This window comes from Anopheles merus, chromosome 2R (genome assembly GCF_017562075.2).
Source record: "Anopheles merus strain MAF chromosome 2R, AmerM5.1, whole genome shotgun sequence".
Lineage (NCBI taxonomy): Eukaryota > Metazoa > Arthropoda > Insecta > Diptera > Culicidae > Anopheles > Anopheles merus.
Genome location: NC_054082.1, coordinates 29,762,604 through 29,780,744, shown reverse-complemented (window position 1 = coordinate 29,780,744; position 18,141 = coordinate 29,762,604). Strand labels below are relative to the sequence as shown.

Here is an 18,141-nt window from a genome sequence, read left to right as displayed (position 1 = left end):
CGTTGCGCTTCGTTTTCGATAGGTTATTTTTTATTTACGTGTGAATGTGTGCTTTTTTTTGCAGCAATTGGCTACAGTAGCAATTGGTAAAAAAAGGCTTAAATTTGTTCACATGCTCTTTGAGCGTATAGTTCTCACACACACACATACACGAACGAGGGCGCGAAACTGCTACAGGAAGTGTTTTAGTGCGCGCAAATTAAGGATTCTGGAAGTGGGAGTTTTCAACAGTGGAATTGGATTTTAGCACAATCGGTGATGCGTGCCACTCAATATGTATTGGCAAAATGTTAGATTTCATTTTCAGTGCAACATTCGGAGTACCGTTCGAGTAGAACTATTTCAGCAAACGGGAAACGGGTAATTATAAAGTCGAAACGTTCGCGACGCCTCTTGCTAACACGCTTCTGATTGTTTCACAACCAGTTGTGCACAGTCCAACGCATGCCAGGAGGGACATTGCTGTTGGTAGGTTAATTGAATCAAACGGTGTAATAATCAAATTAAAAACGAAACTGCTCAAACGATTTTTTTTTGTTGCAAATTATAGCGTAGGTTTTGAGCAGCAATCATGGTGAAATCGTTACTAACAGAATTTGGAGTGCACAGCGGCATCGATACCTACATACCGAGGGTTTTATTTGTAGCTTTGATACTATTGGTTTACGGTTGTGGATAAAGTAAAAAAATAAGTCTGTTTACATGTTTGTTGTGACACCTATTATAAAACAGCAACGTTAGCTCCTGTGCACATAATTACTCAAAATAGGTTATTAGAATTATAGTGCAATTTTCTATTATTTTCCACATACCATCTACTTCAACATGCAAATAGGAAGTGTACATTTTGTATATAAACACTCAAAACAATCAGATATAAAGGCAGGAAACACAGGCAAGCGTGGGAAATCACGACCAAATCCCCTTTAATTTCAGCGTTACGCACTCAATTGTGATAATCAGATGTGATGCTCAAATATTTGGTGTGTCCAATACATGCTTGGTGACATTTTAGCAACCAACACTTGGTCACTTGGACTTCAACACTTGGACTGTGTAATGACTTTTTTTTTACTGTGATTAGTTATACAGAATGTCACTGACATGACAAGTTTCGAGTGAAACAAATTTAATGTCAGCGTCACGAGCTCTACTGTGCTGATCAGAGGTGATATTCATACAGTTTTTGCAACCATTGAGTATCAGCAATTGACATCAAACTACCACGGACATGTTCATTGCTTTCAGTGGTGATTATCACGTGATTCTCGTGACATTTTCTAAATCGACCCATCCCTAATAAATTAAATTTTGTTGAAATAAAAAACATAACACAAACATTTTCCAGACATCACAGAATTAAAACAAAAACATCAATAAAATGCTACATTCATGTTAAAAGTTAAGATTCCCTTTTTATTGCGCAGAACTCCAATAATACTTCAAAACGGCCAACGATTTGTTCCTCTCTATCGCCGTTAGTGTTAAACAGTATGGGGACAAAAACACCACACAAATCGATGTTGCACAATCGACCTTTATTCTGACAACTGACAACAGACATAGCCCAATGCACCGTGTCCCAACTTGTTTGTAAGCCATCGCAACGCATGGATCCGCTTCAGGCACCGTCATTTGCAGCATTCGCATCAAACCACTCCGGAAGGTACAATAAGGCTCAGACTCAACACAGAAACACACAGACACAAACACATAATGCTTGTTGATTTCTCACCGGCCCCAAGGCTAGGTGGACATCCCACGTTACTCGTTGTTCTGCAAATTCTGCAATCATGCTGACCGGACCGAAACCCCTCGGAGCTGCACTAAGACCGTTGTGTATGTTAGCGTGCTCCATGTTTCAATTAACTCACTTTATAGAACATTGTTCGACGCGAATGTCCTCACCAGGAACGTTCGGCATTGAGTAGCGTTCCCGGGAGAAGGCCGCTGCCGGTCACTGCAAGCCAAGCAGTTCGAAATTGAATATCGCTCAGGCAACGCTGATAGGATTAGTGTAACAAACATCAACCCGCGCGCGGTTTCAAACAACTGCAGTGCTGCTGGTGGTGGTGCTGCTGGTTAGTGTAGCAACCGCTGGCATCGCAACCGCCGTGAAATCGATCGTTGAATTATTAATCAGAGCAGATAATTGAATTTTCACTGCCAATGCGTCAAAAAACGCAACCTTCGAATGCTAAGCTACACATAATCGTATTGATATGGTTGTGGTACTGGGTGCATTGTTTAAAACTTTGCATAGCATATTTTAATGACCACATATGCTACATAAAACTAGAACAAACTACTAAGAAATGGATGGGTTCTGAATAAGCTGCATTGAATTGCACATCATTGGTGTGTGATTTAGTATCTGATCGTAAACTTGGCAAGAAAATTGAAATTTGAACATTCTTTTGCAAAAATTAGACACGTTCGTGCATCATTACTCTTCCAGCAAAATCAATTACAGCTCGGTAAGATGTTCAAACAACAACCAAATCCCTTTTTTCTAATGAATCACGTACAAAAGTGCTCATCACACAACAACAATTGCCTACGCTGTTTGCTTCCAATGAATAGATAATACAGCGAACGATCATAAACAAGGGAATTCAACAAATCATTTCTAATACATCCTTGTTAAGCACTAATGTGAGGCATCAAGCGTGCAGAGCAAAGCGAAACATTTCTCCTCTCTCTCTCACTCACACACACACACATACACACACACATACACGCACATCAATATCACGTTTGGATACGATATATGCAACAAGCGCAAAGCAGTCCCGTCAAAGGCAGGACACAGAAAAATGAATCATTAAAATCGGTCAGTTGATTGAACCGCAATAGAATCGGACAGGCCGTCCATCCGTCCACTTCACGTGTGTGTGTGTGTGTGTGTGTGTGTGTGTGTGTGTGTGTGTGTGTGTGTGTATGAGTTTTCTGTTGCTATTGAAATCGGGTCACCGAGTTTCTGCACTTAATTCAATCAGCTCAGCCACGCGTTCCGTGCGCCGTGTGTCAAAGTGCAAATTGCATCATGCACGGCAGGGACATCGGCCACCACTTGCAAATTCATCCCCTAGAGACCATCATGGCCGATGCCACATATGGCCGAAATAAGTTGCAATTTGTGCCTTTATTTGATTTCAATTTTGCACTCCCAGAGGTAACATAGCATTACAGAGGATATGAGATAAAACGGTGAACCCGTGCGCATGTTCCGAGCCAGCATGCTTATAAGTGCTGTTCTTGTTATTTTCTATAAATCCCCAAGCCAGTCAATTAACACATTGCTAACTCCAGGTGATGTGCGCGCACACGTAAACACAAAAAGAAACATTATTACCAAGCGATGCACCTGAAAGCCACTGCAACCGATGCAAAGCGAATGAGAAGAAGTGCCATATTGGCAAAGGTGTGTGTTTTTGTTTACAATTTTCCCCATGGCACATTTGCTTTCTATCATTTTCTTCGGCTTTAACACCTCCCTTTCTCTCTCTCTGGTGACCTAATGTTATGTCAGTCAATGTTCGATAAAAGTGCAATTGTTTCGGATTCGAAATTAAACACTTTGCTTGCGCTTTTTCCTCCGACAATACGATGCCAAAAAGGCAACGCTTGGATGAGTTGCGCAGTCAAGCAAAGCGAATGCGAGGATATACATACAAATGAATGTCACACCTTCAGTCGTCTTTGTGCCAGCATTGGTGTATGTATCGGGTTGATATTCTCCGAAGGGATGCAACATCAGTGCCAATTCCGTGGCAACTAATTCAACGAATCTGACGAACGCATCGAACAATGCGCCAGCCCGCCACAGTACCCATACTAGAGGAGTGACAAATGAACCAGATCCGTGCGGTTCATTCAGTTCACCTGAAAATATGAATGAACCGGTTCACAAGAATAGAACGCGTACATTCTTTTCATAAAATGGAAAATAGAAACAATTTTTAACATCGGCACATTTGTATGCAAATCAAGAAACGATCAAAACTGCGCAATGCGTTCTAGCGTCATTTGACATATTGCCAAAGTTGACTTGCTGTTCAAGGTGACCAGAGCTACCGAATAATCTGTAGTTCTACCTATTTTCGAATAGTGTACCGATTCACGGCTATTTGTAAATGAACGAAAGAACTGAGATCACGTTCACGTTCACTGTGATGACCGACTCGGTTCATTCACAATCGCTTATAAGAATCGAAATGCCCACCTCTAATCCATACCCATCGCGCTGGAGGATTGCATCAGTTATGTTTATATGAGTACGCGAATGCGCGCTTGCTTTGATGAGCTACACCCGCGGGATGCTTTTCGCGGAGATGCACTAACTGCCGCGGTGGAGTTAATGAATACATAATTGCATCCAATACATCAATACAGCATTGGAAGTTGCAATGAGTTGAAGCATGATTTGAAGAGCACTCGTAAAAAAGCAAACCCATCCATGCTTATTCTATCATCCAAGCATTTTTTTTTTGTAGTATTTTAGCTAAAGCATTAGAAGTTGCAATGCATTGAAGCATGATTTGAAGAGCACTCGTAAAAAAGCAAACCCATCCATGCTTATTCTATCATCCAAGCATTTTTTTTTTTTGTAGTATTCTAGCTAAAGGTCGCTTTAGACCATGCGAGAAAGTGAACGTTTCATTTTGGGTTATTTTTTTGCTATATTTCATTCCATATTTATCAGAATGTGGCTTATCGCACACCAAAAGGAAGGATATTCATTTCCCAAACTATTTAGTCTGTCAAATATATTGAAATAATGAATTAAATACATTTACTTGTGATTCCCCGCAGACCATTATTTTTCTCCGCAGTCTAGATAATTGAGAAAATATTTTTATTTTCTTTTGGTGTACGATAAGCCATGTTTTGAAAAACATTTATTAAAATACAGTTTTCCCCAAGTTACGTGACACTCGAGTCACGAGTGATTTTTTTTTTATTTTGACATTTTATATGTCAAATCGGTACAAATTTCTCCAACAATTGTCCAAAGCAAAATAAATTGCATTTGTGTTTGAAGTTTAAGATCGCTGAAAAGACGGAAACAATCAAATTTTGCCATGAAATGTGTTAAATAAGTAATTAAGTGCATAAAAGTGCTAAATTTCATTTAAAAAAAATCCACTTATCACTCATATTTTGGCAAAAAAAAATTAATATTTGACAGACGCGAATGTCTCCGGAAAGCACTATTCGCGTAACTCGGGGAAAGACTGTATAGCAGAAAAGCCCAACATTTCACGTTAAATTTCATCCGGACTCTAATGCGGGCTTTATACACAAATGACAATTCCAACTTACAAGCTTGAATGCTTCAGATTCTTCTATTTGCCGGAACGTCCTACGCGGACATGCCGGTCGATACAGGTTTTCGAGACTTTATTCATTACCACACAGCCGGATAGTCAATCATTGCTACGCTAGTCATGAATGCGCTAGCACTTAGAGGTTGTTTATTTTGTGGTTCAATTTCTAGCAAAACGGCTCCCTCTGCTGTAGGTAATAGTAGCTTGTCATTTCAACCATTACAATCCATCTTCTGTAATTTCGTTACATTATTTTGTGTTTTTTGTGTTTTTTTTATTCTCCATAGTATGTGTATCGATGTATTGAAAAGTTTTATCGGGAATAATTTTACAGCAGGAATTGATTTGTTGAAAGTTAAATTGATTGTATTACAATATTTGAGTTGAAACAGATTGAGTTCAGGATTCAGATTCGGAATCAGTTCTAGGATCGCTCTTGGATTCAGTTAAAAAGCTATAACGGAATTGTACAAAGTACCAGGGCTGCTGAACGTTCAGAATCAGTTCCAGGATTTTTTGTTCAGGACCGGTATGATTTTGGGTTCTGGGCACAGTTATAGAACTGGCATGTGTTCAGGACCAGATCTACGACCAATTTGAGTTCGCAATCAGCTGTACAACCATCATCAAGGGTCATAAGCAGGATCCAAGGCCGGCATGGTTTTCGGAACCAGTTAAAAATAATAATTGTACGTTCGATAAAATTCGTGAAGGAAAGTGTGTTTTATTCCTTTAAAGATTAAAATCATTAAAGAACCGACTGGGATGATATGGGTTAAGGCTGACTTGCCATTCAACAATAACCAAAGGACAATAATGCTTCAACCCATGAGGGCAAAGCAGATCAACACAAGATGAATAACAAACCCAACGAGTCTCTCTCTGTTGTCGTATGCATATAAGCAAACCATCACACGAACTCCAAATGTCCCTTGTATTTGTTCAATCAACTTCAAAAACAAAATTTCAAACAAAATTAAAGTATCAAAAGGTTCTGTGACCTGTACTGTACTGATTGTTCGTGTTGTGTTGCTAACTATCTCCTCTTTACCCAGCGTTTCCATATCCCCTACCCAAAGAATGTCTCCCGTAACACTAGTCCGCCTCTAATCGACGGGATTCGTGCGACTTCCCACGCGCCAATTTATCCTAACAAACGGATGCAATAATGGCTCGCATCACTTCTAATATTATTTCTTCCCACGCACGCTGAAATTAAAACCCAACCACCCACCAAAAATAAGCGCAACCCGGTGTTCTGGACAAATAAAATGAATCAATTTGGCTAGTGATTCAACGCGCAGCTCCGTTCCGACACGCGGCCAGTGCGCGGCGAGTGCAAACGAGTGTTCCGTTCCGTGTCTACTAACCTTGTGCAAGTGGAGTCGCCTGGACGGCGACGATGCCGCCACCCGCTCCTCCCGGTGCTGCTGTGCCGTAGCCGGACGCTGGCCGCTGCTGCTGCTGCTGCTGCTGCTGGTGGTGGTCCGCTAGCGGGGCCCTTGGTGCGGACGGGGGCCGGCACGTGAGGATGAGAAACACCCCGAATATAATCCTGTTCATTATCATCCGAACGTAATGACATCACCAAATGCTCATTTAAATTTTAATTGAATGCACATCGGATAACCATGACCTATGCACGGCTGTATGTTACCAAGGAGATGGGGGAGGGGGAGGTGTGAGGTGAGAGGTGAGGAGGTTGAAGTTGGGAGGAAGGAATGCAACGGCTGACGGGATCGGTTTGCGAACACGTCGCGGCAATGGAAGAGGTAGGTAGTGCAAAACTGCTGTTGCTGCTGCTCCTGCTACTACTACTAATCGCTACGGGTGCCACGTATTACTAATACACCACAATTTTAGCACTATTTCACACTTCACTAGCGACCATTACGGCGCCACCGGTCGAATGTGCGAAACGATCACGGCCGAATACTTCATCTTGCCGGGGCTAGAGATGCCTTCGCGATGACTATCACCATCACACTTGCCATCCGTTGGCAGCCACTCTTGCAGTGCGCACACGCGCACACACTATCTCAGGCGCTCTTTTCTGGTACGCTTTGCACTACAATCTCACTAGGCTTGAGGGATTTTTCACCGGCATCCAAGGCTCATCGCTTGCCGCTCGCGCAACTCACTCACTCCGCGCGCTCAACGGCTCCGATTGCGCCGCTCAGTGAAACAACTCACTGTATTCGTGTATCGAACCGGATTCACAAATTCTATGAATTTCATGTAAATATACACAGCCACACTAGCACAACACTCACACACACACACACACACACACCATTCGTTGCTAACTAGCTAAACCACCCTGTTTTACTGAAACGCTGAATAATTTTCCGATAGAAAAGAAAGAAAACAAAATCGAAATAAAACTACAATGCTCATACATACTCCTTTCTACTAATACATAAACCACACCCACATACACATACAAAAACACACAGAGAAGAGATATGAGAGAATTTCTGCAATTTTTTTTCTTCTTTCGCTTTAAACACTTCGCTTAGCACGCCACACACGCGAGAGTTCTGGTGGCACCCGGGAATCATCCGCTGGCCGGACATTCGGTTCATGGAACAACCGGCGGTGCTGGTTGGTTCCGTTCCAACGACCCAGGCTTTCGCCAACGTGCACAGCGTCGAAAGATTCTTGGCATACGTGGAAAGGGAAGGCGTCTGCGTCACAAAAGGAAAGGGGGCGGTGCAGGTTAGTTCGCCGTACCTCGCGTTCGCCGGAAACGCAAATCGTGCCACAACCCGGCGAGCCACTTATATGCTGCCGCTGCTACCCTTAACCGGGTGCGGAACGGATGGATCTGAAAGAAACGAGCAGAAGAACAAATAAATATTAATTATTATTAGTACGTTGCTGCCCTCCTTTGCGCACAGGGGGCTCGGCGCGCCGTTCCCCGAGCTCCAGCTCTAGGATAGGAGAAGATGAAAACTTTGTACCGGGGTTGGGTTTTTTTTTTTGTTTTTGTTCAAAATTGATGTATGTTTTCCCGCCACTGCATGCCTGCTTTGAACTCGCGTTTTCATCTTGCTTTCATCCACGCTTGGTAGGTTCATTCACTTGCCACAAACGTACATAGTTGGGACTGTGGAGCCCGCGCGACTATGGGATGGAACATGGGGCGGGGGGGGTGCAAATTTGAATTATTTTACGGTCAGTGCCCGGTATGTTGTCGGGCGGTCGTACGTGTGTGTGTGTCAGAATTTTTATACAGCATTACACCATAGCACAGACAGACAAGCACACACACACACACACACCCACAAACACACAGATGTGCGCATTTTACGGTTTAATTTTATTAATTACTTTTCTCCCCGCGTACATGGTGCAACTGGAAATTCTTTTCTAGTGACAGTTCGTATACTGCCTACCGCGAAGGGAACGGTCAGGCAATAGGTGGGTGATTTAATTAACTTTACATGCTTTAAAATCGGCGAGCCTGCAGCTGTGATGAACACGTCATACATATGTCCCTGGCGCGTCCAAAGTCGTGTTGGACGTCGTCTACAAGCTGTGATAGGCACAAACGTTTTGTAGTTCGTTCGGACACCTGATAACTTTCTTGGTGCGAAATGAGGACTTAATAGTTTCTAGCTTTGAAATTGATATATGTAAATTAAACACAATTGACTAAACACAATCTTTGAGTGGATTACAACTTTCCGAAGCTTTTGCAGGGTTTTTCCAAGTCACTTTTGAATGTGAACATAATCATTCACCGTCTCCAAGATGTTTTTCAACAGCTGTGAAATTGTGTGTTTGCTCCATAATTAAATTTCAGTGTTTACGCATGATTTTCAACACACCTCAAAGAACTATCATACTCAATCCTGCTTGAGACGTGTTGAAAATCATGCTCAAGAAATGTAAAAATTATGACGATAGAAATGAAATATCAAATTGATGTGAATTAACATCTAGCACGCGGCGAATAACAACGTTTACACTCGAAACTGACTTGGAAAACCCTGTAAGAGCGCTGTTCAATGGAGCTGTTTTGTTGACGATAGTGCATGGTTCTGATGAATCTTTATTGCTGATAGCCAAAAAAAAAGACTCCTATAGATGGATTTCAGCAAAATGATTGCTCGGAACCTTGTGTTTATTCCAAGAATGTAGAATTTTCTCTTTGAAACTAAACCTCTTTGCATAGATACTTTGTGTCAGTTGTCCACTTCTACAAGACACACCGGTAATCCAAGTTTTACTGTAACATTTACCCCCAAATCCGGTTTGGAGAATGCTCACATCAAACGTTTCATCAAACCTCTTTGTTCAACATGGCCGTGTTTCCGAAATGTTGCGCTTGCACTAATAAATACGCAATTCCATACGCAAAACCCAACGTTCGCAAAGCATCGCACAACATCCAAACAGCCCTATCACATTACTACCCGTCCGATGTTATCACTTAATTAAGTAAAGCATCTTCCCAGACCCGGACGGAGTACCGAGAGATGATGCTCTCCGGGTATCCCCCACTTTGTGCGGATTAAATCCACTGGAAAAGGTTGTGTGTAGCGGATACATCATCTGTCCCGCTGCGATGCCCTTCTGCTATTTCGAGTTCCGATAAGGCACAAACTCAAATACACACACATATATTATAGCATCCTTTGGGACAGGAAATCGATCCTCTTTCAAAGCAGCACGCTCGCTTGGCGTCGCTCTGCAGCGCTCTAACTGTGATGGACAGCTGATAGGAATGCTGGGGAGCTGTGGATTTGAAAATTCACACAGTTTTAGAAACGTAACGGAATGATGAGTGGAACACAGCCACAGCCCGACCGCCGTTTTCGTTCGAACGTACGTACCCTTTGATGTTGGAGTACGCACCCGAGCCGTGCGACGTCCTTTAATCCGTTCGCTTTAAAAGCACGCTGGCGTGGTGTTACGGTCCTGTGGCTCCACCGACACCGGCACATAATTTCCTCTAATTCGAATTAGTCAATCCGTGCCCGCCCGTACGCTGCCACGTTCAAGGATCAATGCTTTGGCCCAAGGTTTTTGAGAATGAGGTGAGGATAGATTGACTGGCACTGGTTTCGATTTTCAACATCCCCGTGCGAGATCGTTGAACTCTTCCGCTGGTTTCGCTTTTCAAACAAGCTGGTGTTGAGCCGAAATTCTCGGAAGGTACGGGTACGCAGGACGACACAGGATACATTTCCTGCACGGCGTCCCGTAGCATCGAAGGGTTGGTTGTTTGTTTTACTCCCCTCTACTCCACGAGGACGAGGAGGTATTATAGTGAACAACGGCAAAGCACTACAGCCTTCCCCCTCCATTTTACTGGCCCAAAACCACAGCACAACAGAGCACCGCAACCGCAAACCCTCGGTGGATGAACGGAGGAGGAAAATGCGCGTTCGGTTGCGTTTTTATAGGTCGCTGTTCTCCTGGGCCGATATATGTCGCTTTTCCCTCCCTGGTTGCGTTAGATGCTGATTTCCTTGTTAAAATTATCCTTCCTGTGGTGGATGGAGAGTGGGAAAAAGGGGCGCTGGGTTTTGGGGCAGTGCCATTTGATACTATTTTCAAGTTCAGCATTTTATTACTATCAAACGAACAGCAGCACACCTTGGCGCGCAGGGCGTACGGAAGTCTTTTCTACCATATGTTACAGATTTTCCCATTTCCTGTGCCTCGCACCCTATCCGACGCGATGCGTGTGTATGTGTTTTTATCACCAATTCCTGCGCTTGTTTCATTCTTCCAACCCTCGTCCCGACCGTTTCCTTTTCCCCCCATAGTTTTCCCTTCTTTCTTCTCTGCACTTGACGCGTGAAAAGAAAGCGGAAACATTTATTCAAAAGTCGCTTTTTGTCTACACAGTCTCGGCTCGCTCACGGCGACTACGGGACGCTGTGGTGTGGTGTGTCTTGAGCAAAAGTGGGGGGGGGGCACGTGCAAGAAAAATCGACCAAACCATTTTCATACCCTCGCGCAAGGAAGAATCAGGCAGCACAAACCGAACGCACTCGGCACGGTACGGAACACCTTCCTTTTCCATGACACTCCTTCTGTCTTGGCCCCTTCTATTTGCTGCTTTCCGTCCCTCACCATAAACTCCGAGACTGTATCGAACTAAATGCATGCTGTGCACACATTGTATAGGGGGTTTGTGGTGAAAATGCTGCTTATTACGGTTCGCAAGGGTTTGCCAGCGTACGCATTTTATAGCCACTCTCTGTGCGCGTTGCGATCGGCAGTAGGTCGTCGGCTGCGAAAAAAGGGACAATGGGAGTAGGAAACCGCTGATGTCCTTTAGAAAAAAAAGGTGCCAAGGCGGGCTGTTCGCTCTGTTAGCAAAGAACGTGCTTAAAAATCGAAAGACAGAGAGCACGGCGAAGCGATGGGAATTTGAGTACGCCACACATCGCGTGAAAATGTTAGCAAAATAATAATAAAAAAAAGATAACCAAGAAAAGGAAATGCACGGCACTGTGCTGTCGTTTGGGAGATATTAAATTTCGCTCTGCCGTGGCATTATCAAAACCCGTCCGGGGGGGGGGGGGGGGGGGGGGTAGGTGGTGGCTGTGGTAGCGCAGAATGTAGTTCCCTCGCCGGAAAAATAGGACGAAAATAAGAAAATGGAAGTCGAAAAGGGAAAACCTAGGAAATGGTGTGGCGCGACCAGCGACCAAACCCGAGGGTCAACTCACCGCGAACGGTGATAGAGTGATAAAGAGGGAGACTAGCGTGAAGACACAGTGGTGGTTTGTGCTGTGCGCACACACACTGCTGGGGGTGTGGATGAAATTTTCCTTTTCTTCCTGTCCTCATCATTGAATCGATTGGCAGCTTTTTTTTATCGATTTTTCGCCACCCAACATACTTGCGGCGAAAGATGCTGAGCCAGTTGCTGCCGGCCGTACGAGCGTTTCCTGTTCGCTTGGTGGCTGGCAGGCCTGCTTGATAACAAGGCAGAATGCTCATTCGCTGAATGGTGTAGTTATCGTAACTAGTCCAGCTAGATAAATAGTAAAAAAAGCTGATGCTAATCTGTCTGCTCCAGAACGTTGGTTCAATGTTTCCGGTCAGCCCCTGCGGCTGTAAACAGAGTGGTAATTACATTGAGAGGTGGAAATTTAATCAGAATGGTTCGGCAAAAATTGCAAATCGGTAAACAAACCAATGGGCTAAATTATTTATTCATGCTAGTTGGGGCTTTCAAAAAGGCTCTTTTTTCATAATTTGTGTTTTTTTTTCAGTGCTACTTTGTGAAAGTGTTGAATGTCGATTCGTCTCATTTGTGAAATTTTCGCTTGAAGCTAGCGTAAATGCATCAAAGAGTGATGTAAGATGCGGTCGAATAGATATTTTTATAAATGATTAATGCAGTGTGAAGAGGACAAACATTTGGATGTTTCAACATTCTCAACATCGCAAATTAACGCTGGTACTACCCATGGCTTCTTTGCTCATTCTACTCATATTGTGGAGTCATGCAAAATAAACCAAATATGTTTGAAATTTAATATTTACAGAACAAACTGTTACAATTGGTTGTAGTACCTTAAAAGAGCATTCTGCTTTCTACGTCTATTACCACTATATGGAAAAATATATATATATATATGTTTAAAAATAAAGACAACTGGTGCGGTTTGGAATGCTGCACTGCAATTACATAAATTAATTGAAATGAACAACCATCCATTTCATTATTTGGTAATGATTTAGAGTGTCTATAAAACACTTCTCACGAAACACCCAAACCTTCCGGAATGAGACTGAAACTCTTAACAAATTATTGTATTTTTCGACCACTGTGTAATGTTGTGTTTAAACAACTTTTTGATAAAGACCCAACGATGCAGCCAATAATCTTGCTGCGGCTGTTTTCCCTGAGCCCGAAAGTCTGGAGCAACGTTGCTGAAGGCGCATGAAAGCGCTTCGGTCGAGGCTTGGCCTAGGCTCTAGCTTTCACACACAGAAACAAATACACAACTACAGTTGGTGTTGGTTGGAAAGACAATTAAAAGTACGCAAGATGACTGAATCTCTTCTTATCTATCATATGTTGTACGTCATAAGTATGTTGGTGAATTACTACCACCAGTATTGGCATGTTTACTGTACAACGAAGCCTACCTTTAGTACTTCCAATTTTAGTTCAATGCATTTTTAGTAAACATTAAAAGAGAATTGGCTTTCAATTGAAATGAACATCAGGATTCGGCATTCACCGGATTCAATTTTGGGATAAGGATTTTTCATGTCTTGGAGTAAATATCTCCAAGACATGAAATATCCTCATCTCAAAATTGAATCCGGTGAATGCCGAAAGCGATTAAAGAATATCCAAAGAACCAGAAAACATGCTTGTTATGCTTGAGCTGATGCTGAGCTAATGATTTGTGCTATAATTTTCTAAAAGTCGTTTATTCAATCTTTTATTAAGGTATACTTTAACTACTTTACACTAGATCGACGCTTCTCTTCCTTTGTATTTCACTCAAACAACAACTGTAATCCATCAATGTCTTCCTATACCACTCATGGACCAGACTATCGATAACTTGATTGAGGCTGCGTTCTTAAAGCTTCCAATCGTTGTTGAGCTTGATTGTATCATCGGCATGTTGTTAGATCAAAGAAGTAATCGTAATTTCTTTGAATCCGTGCAAAAATTATCACTTTATCTGAAACATTGTGGCGCTCATTGTTATCTCTTTGTGCGCATGATGAAAAGTAGACAAGATCCATCAGCGAGAATGTGGCTCCAGGACTATAGAAGAGAGTGCAGCTATTGTACATAAAATTTACCTTATTTATTAAACTATCCGAACCGAAAATGAGATCAGTTCTAAGCTCAATTTCGCAACAGTGGACCAGTACATGCTGTCACTATGCTGTTCCCTTTAAAAAAAAAGCGCATTTCACAAATTCAACGCGCTCAACTTGCAATCAGCAATAAACACACTTGTGTGTGTGTGTGTTTTTTTTTTTTAATTTGATTCCATTTCCTTGCAACCAACAACAATGAGAAAAATGTAATAAACGTCAATTTTTTTTCTCGCGCACTCGCGTTCAAAATCAACCGATCCGGTATCTGCGGACCATCGGACTTGAGCCGCCAAACTGCATCCAGGGTAATACAATTTCCTACCAACCACCCAACCCACCCTCCCTATCCACCTTCGTTCTCCGCCAAGACATTGGTGGGGATGAAACGAAAGAAGGCAACAACAAAAAAAAAAAATACAAACAAACAAGCGAAAAGCACGACATGGTTGATGTGAATAAATTTAATAAAAGTATCCACCATTTGTCCGCACTCGAGGGAAAATGGCTGGGCTGCGCAATTGGGCGCAAACACGTGGGACATTCGCCGCCCACACGCGCCTGGTGGGATTTTCCTGTCCGAGTTTCTGACACATTTTCAAGTCCCCCATCGCCAGGCCCTTCCACCCTGGCTGGTCGGTGGTGCCCAGGGTTGGCGGCCGTTCTTGCGGTGCTGTTGTAGCAGGCTTTGGTTGCTGTTGTCGGGCTTTCGCCGTCTCGCCAAAGTTAGGGACAGTACGAAAGCAGCTGGGATGGGCCCCTCTGCTGCCCTCCCCAGTCCCGGGGATTGCACACGTCCAATCAAAATCCTTCGTCATAATGGCGTCCGGCGTGCCGGGGTCATTCTTTTCCTTTTTGTTGTTTTATTTATTTTTTCATTACATATTTGGCAGCGCTTCGTACGGAGACGGCTGCTTGCCCAATGGAGCAAACACGGTTCAAAGAGGGGGCAGGGAAGGAAAATTTCCATAAACTTCTTACCACCCGGGCGGCAACTTATCTATGAAAAGGCACCGATGATACAGAGAGGCCCCCGGCCACCCGGTCCAGTGGGCCTAGGGTTTTGGGGCTTGTACGTTTTTTTTTTTTTGTATTGTCACTGAAGTATTGTACTGGCCTACAGCAGGGCACCGAGCACAATAGGGAGGGGGGGGGGGATTTGAGAGGGAGGATGATGGAAGTCAAAATGAACCAAAAGCCGGCGGGATGGCTAAACTTTTGTTTCGCGAAGAAAAATGTCACGCTGCGTTTGGGGATTTTGCGTGGGGGTAGGGAGAGCGCTGCGTTCGTCCAGTGAATTAGACTGTTTACAGTTTTGCTATTATTTTTGCTCTTTTTTCGGCCTTTCCTATTACGCTCGGTGTCAATCAAGCAACGCGCACACAAATCAAGCGAATTAGGAATAATAATAAACAACTTGCTTGCCACTGCTGCACGTTGTATTTTCCCGGAGAAGATTATTTATCATATTTTTCAACAACAACAACAACAACAATACAAAAACAAAAACCAACCTTACTTCCTGCATTCCTTATTAAGATTGATTGAATTTTGCACAGAAGATTCGGGCTCATCCGTTAAACTTCTTACTAACAAGCTTGTTTTTATTTATTTTTTTATTTTTTTGTTGGTGTTTGTTGTGATAAGCCTGATAAGCCTCTTGCAAAACAAACATTTTGGTGCGAGACTATAAACCTCCCGAAACACACCAAATCACATCCGGCAGCTGGCCGAATTCTAACGTTGCAACATCACGTACAGAAGAACAGCAGCATTTACCTCCTCCTCCTCCTTCTTGGTCCCAAAGAAACACAACAATAACAACAACCAAACACATACACACATACAGAGCCCAGGCCGCGCTTGTAATCTGCGCAAAGAAGCTTTAGTGCCGCAGCAATCCGGCCTGGCTCCTCTACTCGTGGTATTACTTTCCTTCCTTCAGTTTCGAGCAAAATCGCGTTGGTTTTACGGCGTGTTTCACGCTTTTCCGTCAGCTTTGTAGAGCAAAAACAAAAACAACACGCACACACACACACGCACCGTACGACAACCAGATGTTCGAAAGTGTAAGCACACACACGTTTGGGGCTACTGAAAACGGGGCACTGAACCATTTCCTTTTCGGCTACTGGTGGCACATGCTGCAGAGCGTACAGCAAAAGGTAGGCTCTGTTTGGGGCTGAAGAAGCTGATCCATCTTGCTTCGCTTTCCTCCACTTCCACCCCTTTGCTCCCGCGCCCCGTCGTGCACAGCGTTGGCACGGGTGTGAGATAGTCCAAGCAACCAAGGCAGATATGGCAGAAGATGATGGTGATGATGGAAGATGGAAAACATACACTCACACACACAGTCAGATACACACAACACTACTCGCGCAATGTTAGTTTAGTGTATCAAAAGCATCGCCCTTCCGAAGACTTCTTCTGCTGTTTTGTTTGAAGGAAAAGAGAACCACCCCTTGTTTGGGGTGGCACCGATTTCACCGTAAAAAAAAATAACTAAAATAAAAATAGCCGCAATAAAATTTACCTTTTTGCTACACACTCGAATGCATTTGCAGGCGCTGCACAATTCTTTTCGGCACGGTTTTTTTTTACGATTCTACGGTGTACACAGCGCCACAATCCCTCTGACAAATACACTCACACAAAAACATTCGGAAAATGGCACAAAACAACGGAAGATTGATCTGCAACCACGAGCGAAGGGCACGCAAACACTTCACACGCGGAGCTGCAAACAACGATTGGACAGGCCAAAAATTGCGTCACTGCCAAAGGCCGGGTTTCCCGACGCCAAACATACACACACCTGGCCGCTAAAAGTGGCCGTTCCCACACAACGCACCCGGGGCGGGGGATCTTGTTTTTCCGGCACAGTCACCCACGACACAACACGACGCTGCGTTTCGTAGGCCAAGCGCGATGCCGCCCAGCTGGTTTCTCGGTAGCTTTTCGCTACGATTTTGTTTTCCTTTTTCTTTTTCTTTTCTTTTTGTTTGCCCCCCTCACAGCATAGAACGTAAACTCGCCGCACCCGGTTCACCCTTCGGCCGCTTTGGTACTTGTGCAAGGAGCATGCGAAGAGGGGGCTTGTTTTGGTATGTCGAACACCGCCTGCTGCTGCTGCTGCTGCTACGGCGTGGTTGTAGTGGTAGTAGGCTCCAACAAAACACACACTCACACACTCGCGCACTCGCACACTCCGAACAGAGAAGAGAACGCACGAAAGCTTGTCTAACAACTGCGCTCTCTTGCCTCTGCAAATTCCGAGATGAAAGCAGCGAACACTGCGAATGCGTCCGCACCCCTGCCTACGGTTTCTGCTTTACACACAAACACGCACACACACACACCCTTTTTCGGAGTAACGGGGATGACGACGGGGTTTCAATGGGGGGGGGGGGGAGATGATGGGGACACAAGCAACCGAAACACGCCACTATTCATCAAGTAACAATTGCACTATTTTCCGCCGATGAAGTGTAAACAAAGGTTGGAAAACAAACCTGCACAATATGGTGTCTTTTCCAGTGCACCACACACACACACACACACACACACAAGAAGAGAGCAAACGGTGTTCTGCACACCGAAGACGACGGCGACCACGACCACGACGACGACGACGACGACAACAGTGCGACCCGTCTGTCCGTCGTGCAAACCCGGACGCGTCCTTTCGAATCTACGTTTCAACTACTACTAAAACAAAATCTCCCATCGCTCGCGGTTCGTGCCGGAGTGGCAAACACTTTCGAAAAACCGAACAGAAACTCGCACCCTCCCCCATGCTGTAGAAAACCCGTTTCATCCCCCATACACATTACACACACACACACACACCTGCTCGAACCGATGTAGAGTGTGCTTTCCATCCCTTGCGCACGTGCAGCGATGGAGCGACCCCTGTACCGTTGTGCTAGAGCGGGACGGGGCGTGTTGAATCGTACCATACACGCAAAGGTGATGGGATCGTAGCAACCAGACG

At 44.0% G+C, this 18,141-nt stretch overlaps 1 protein-coding gene across 7 annotated transcripts in view; it reads right to left on the bottom strand.

Moving 5' to 3' along the window:
* The window catches only part of LOC121589429, a 158,119-nt gene extending 140,247 nt beyond the window's left edge, over nt 1–17,872 (bottom strand). The window contains exons 1-3 of one of the 7 annotated variants that reach the window (XM_041908352.1): nt 17,660–17,872; nt 8,064–8,157; nt 6,701–7,666 (exon numbers count right to left, since the gene is read on the bottom strand). In XM_041908352.1, coding sequence (XP_041764286.1) covers nt 6,701–6,899 — 199 coding nt within the window. In that variant the 5' untranslated portion in view covers nt 6,900–7,666; nt 8,064–8,157; nt 17,660–17,872. The other 6 variants (XM_041908354.1, XM_041908351.1, XM_041908357.1 and 3 more) reach the window with 6 other exon arrangements.
* Nucleotides 17,873–18,141: the final 269 nt, after the last annotated feature.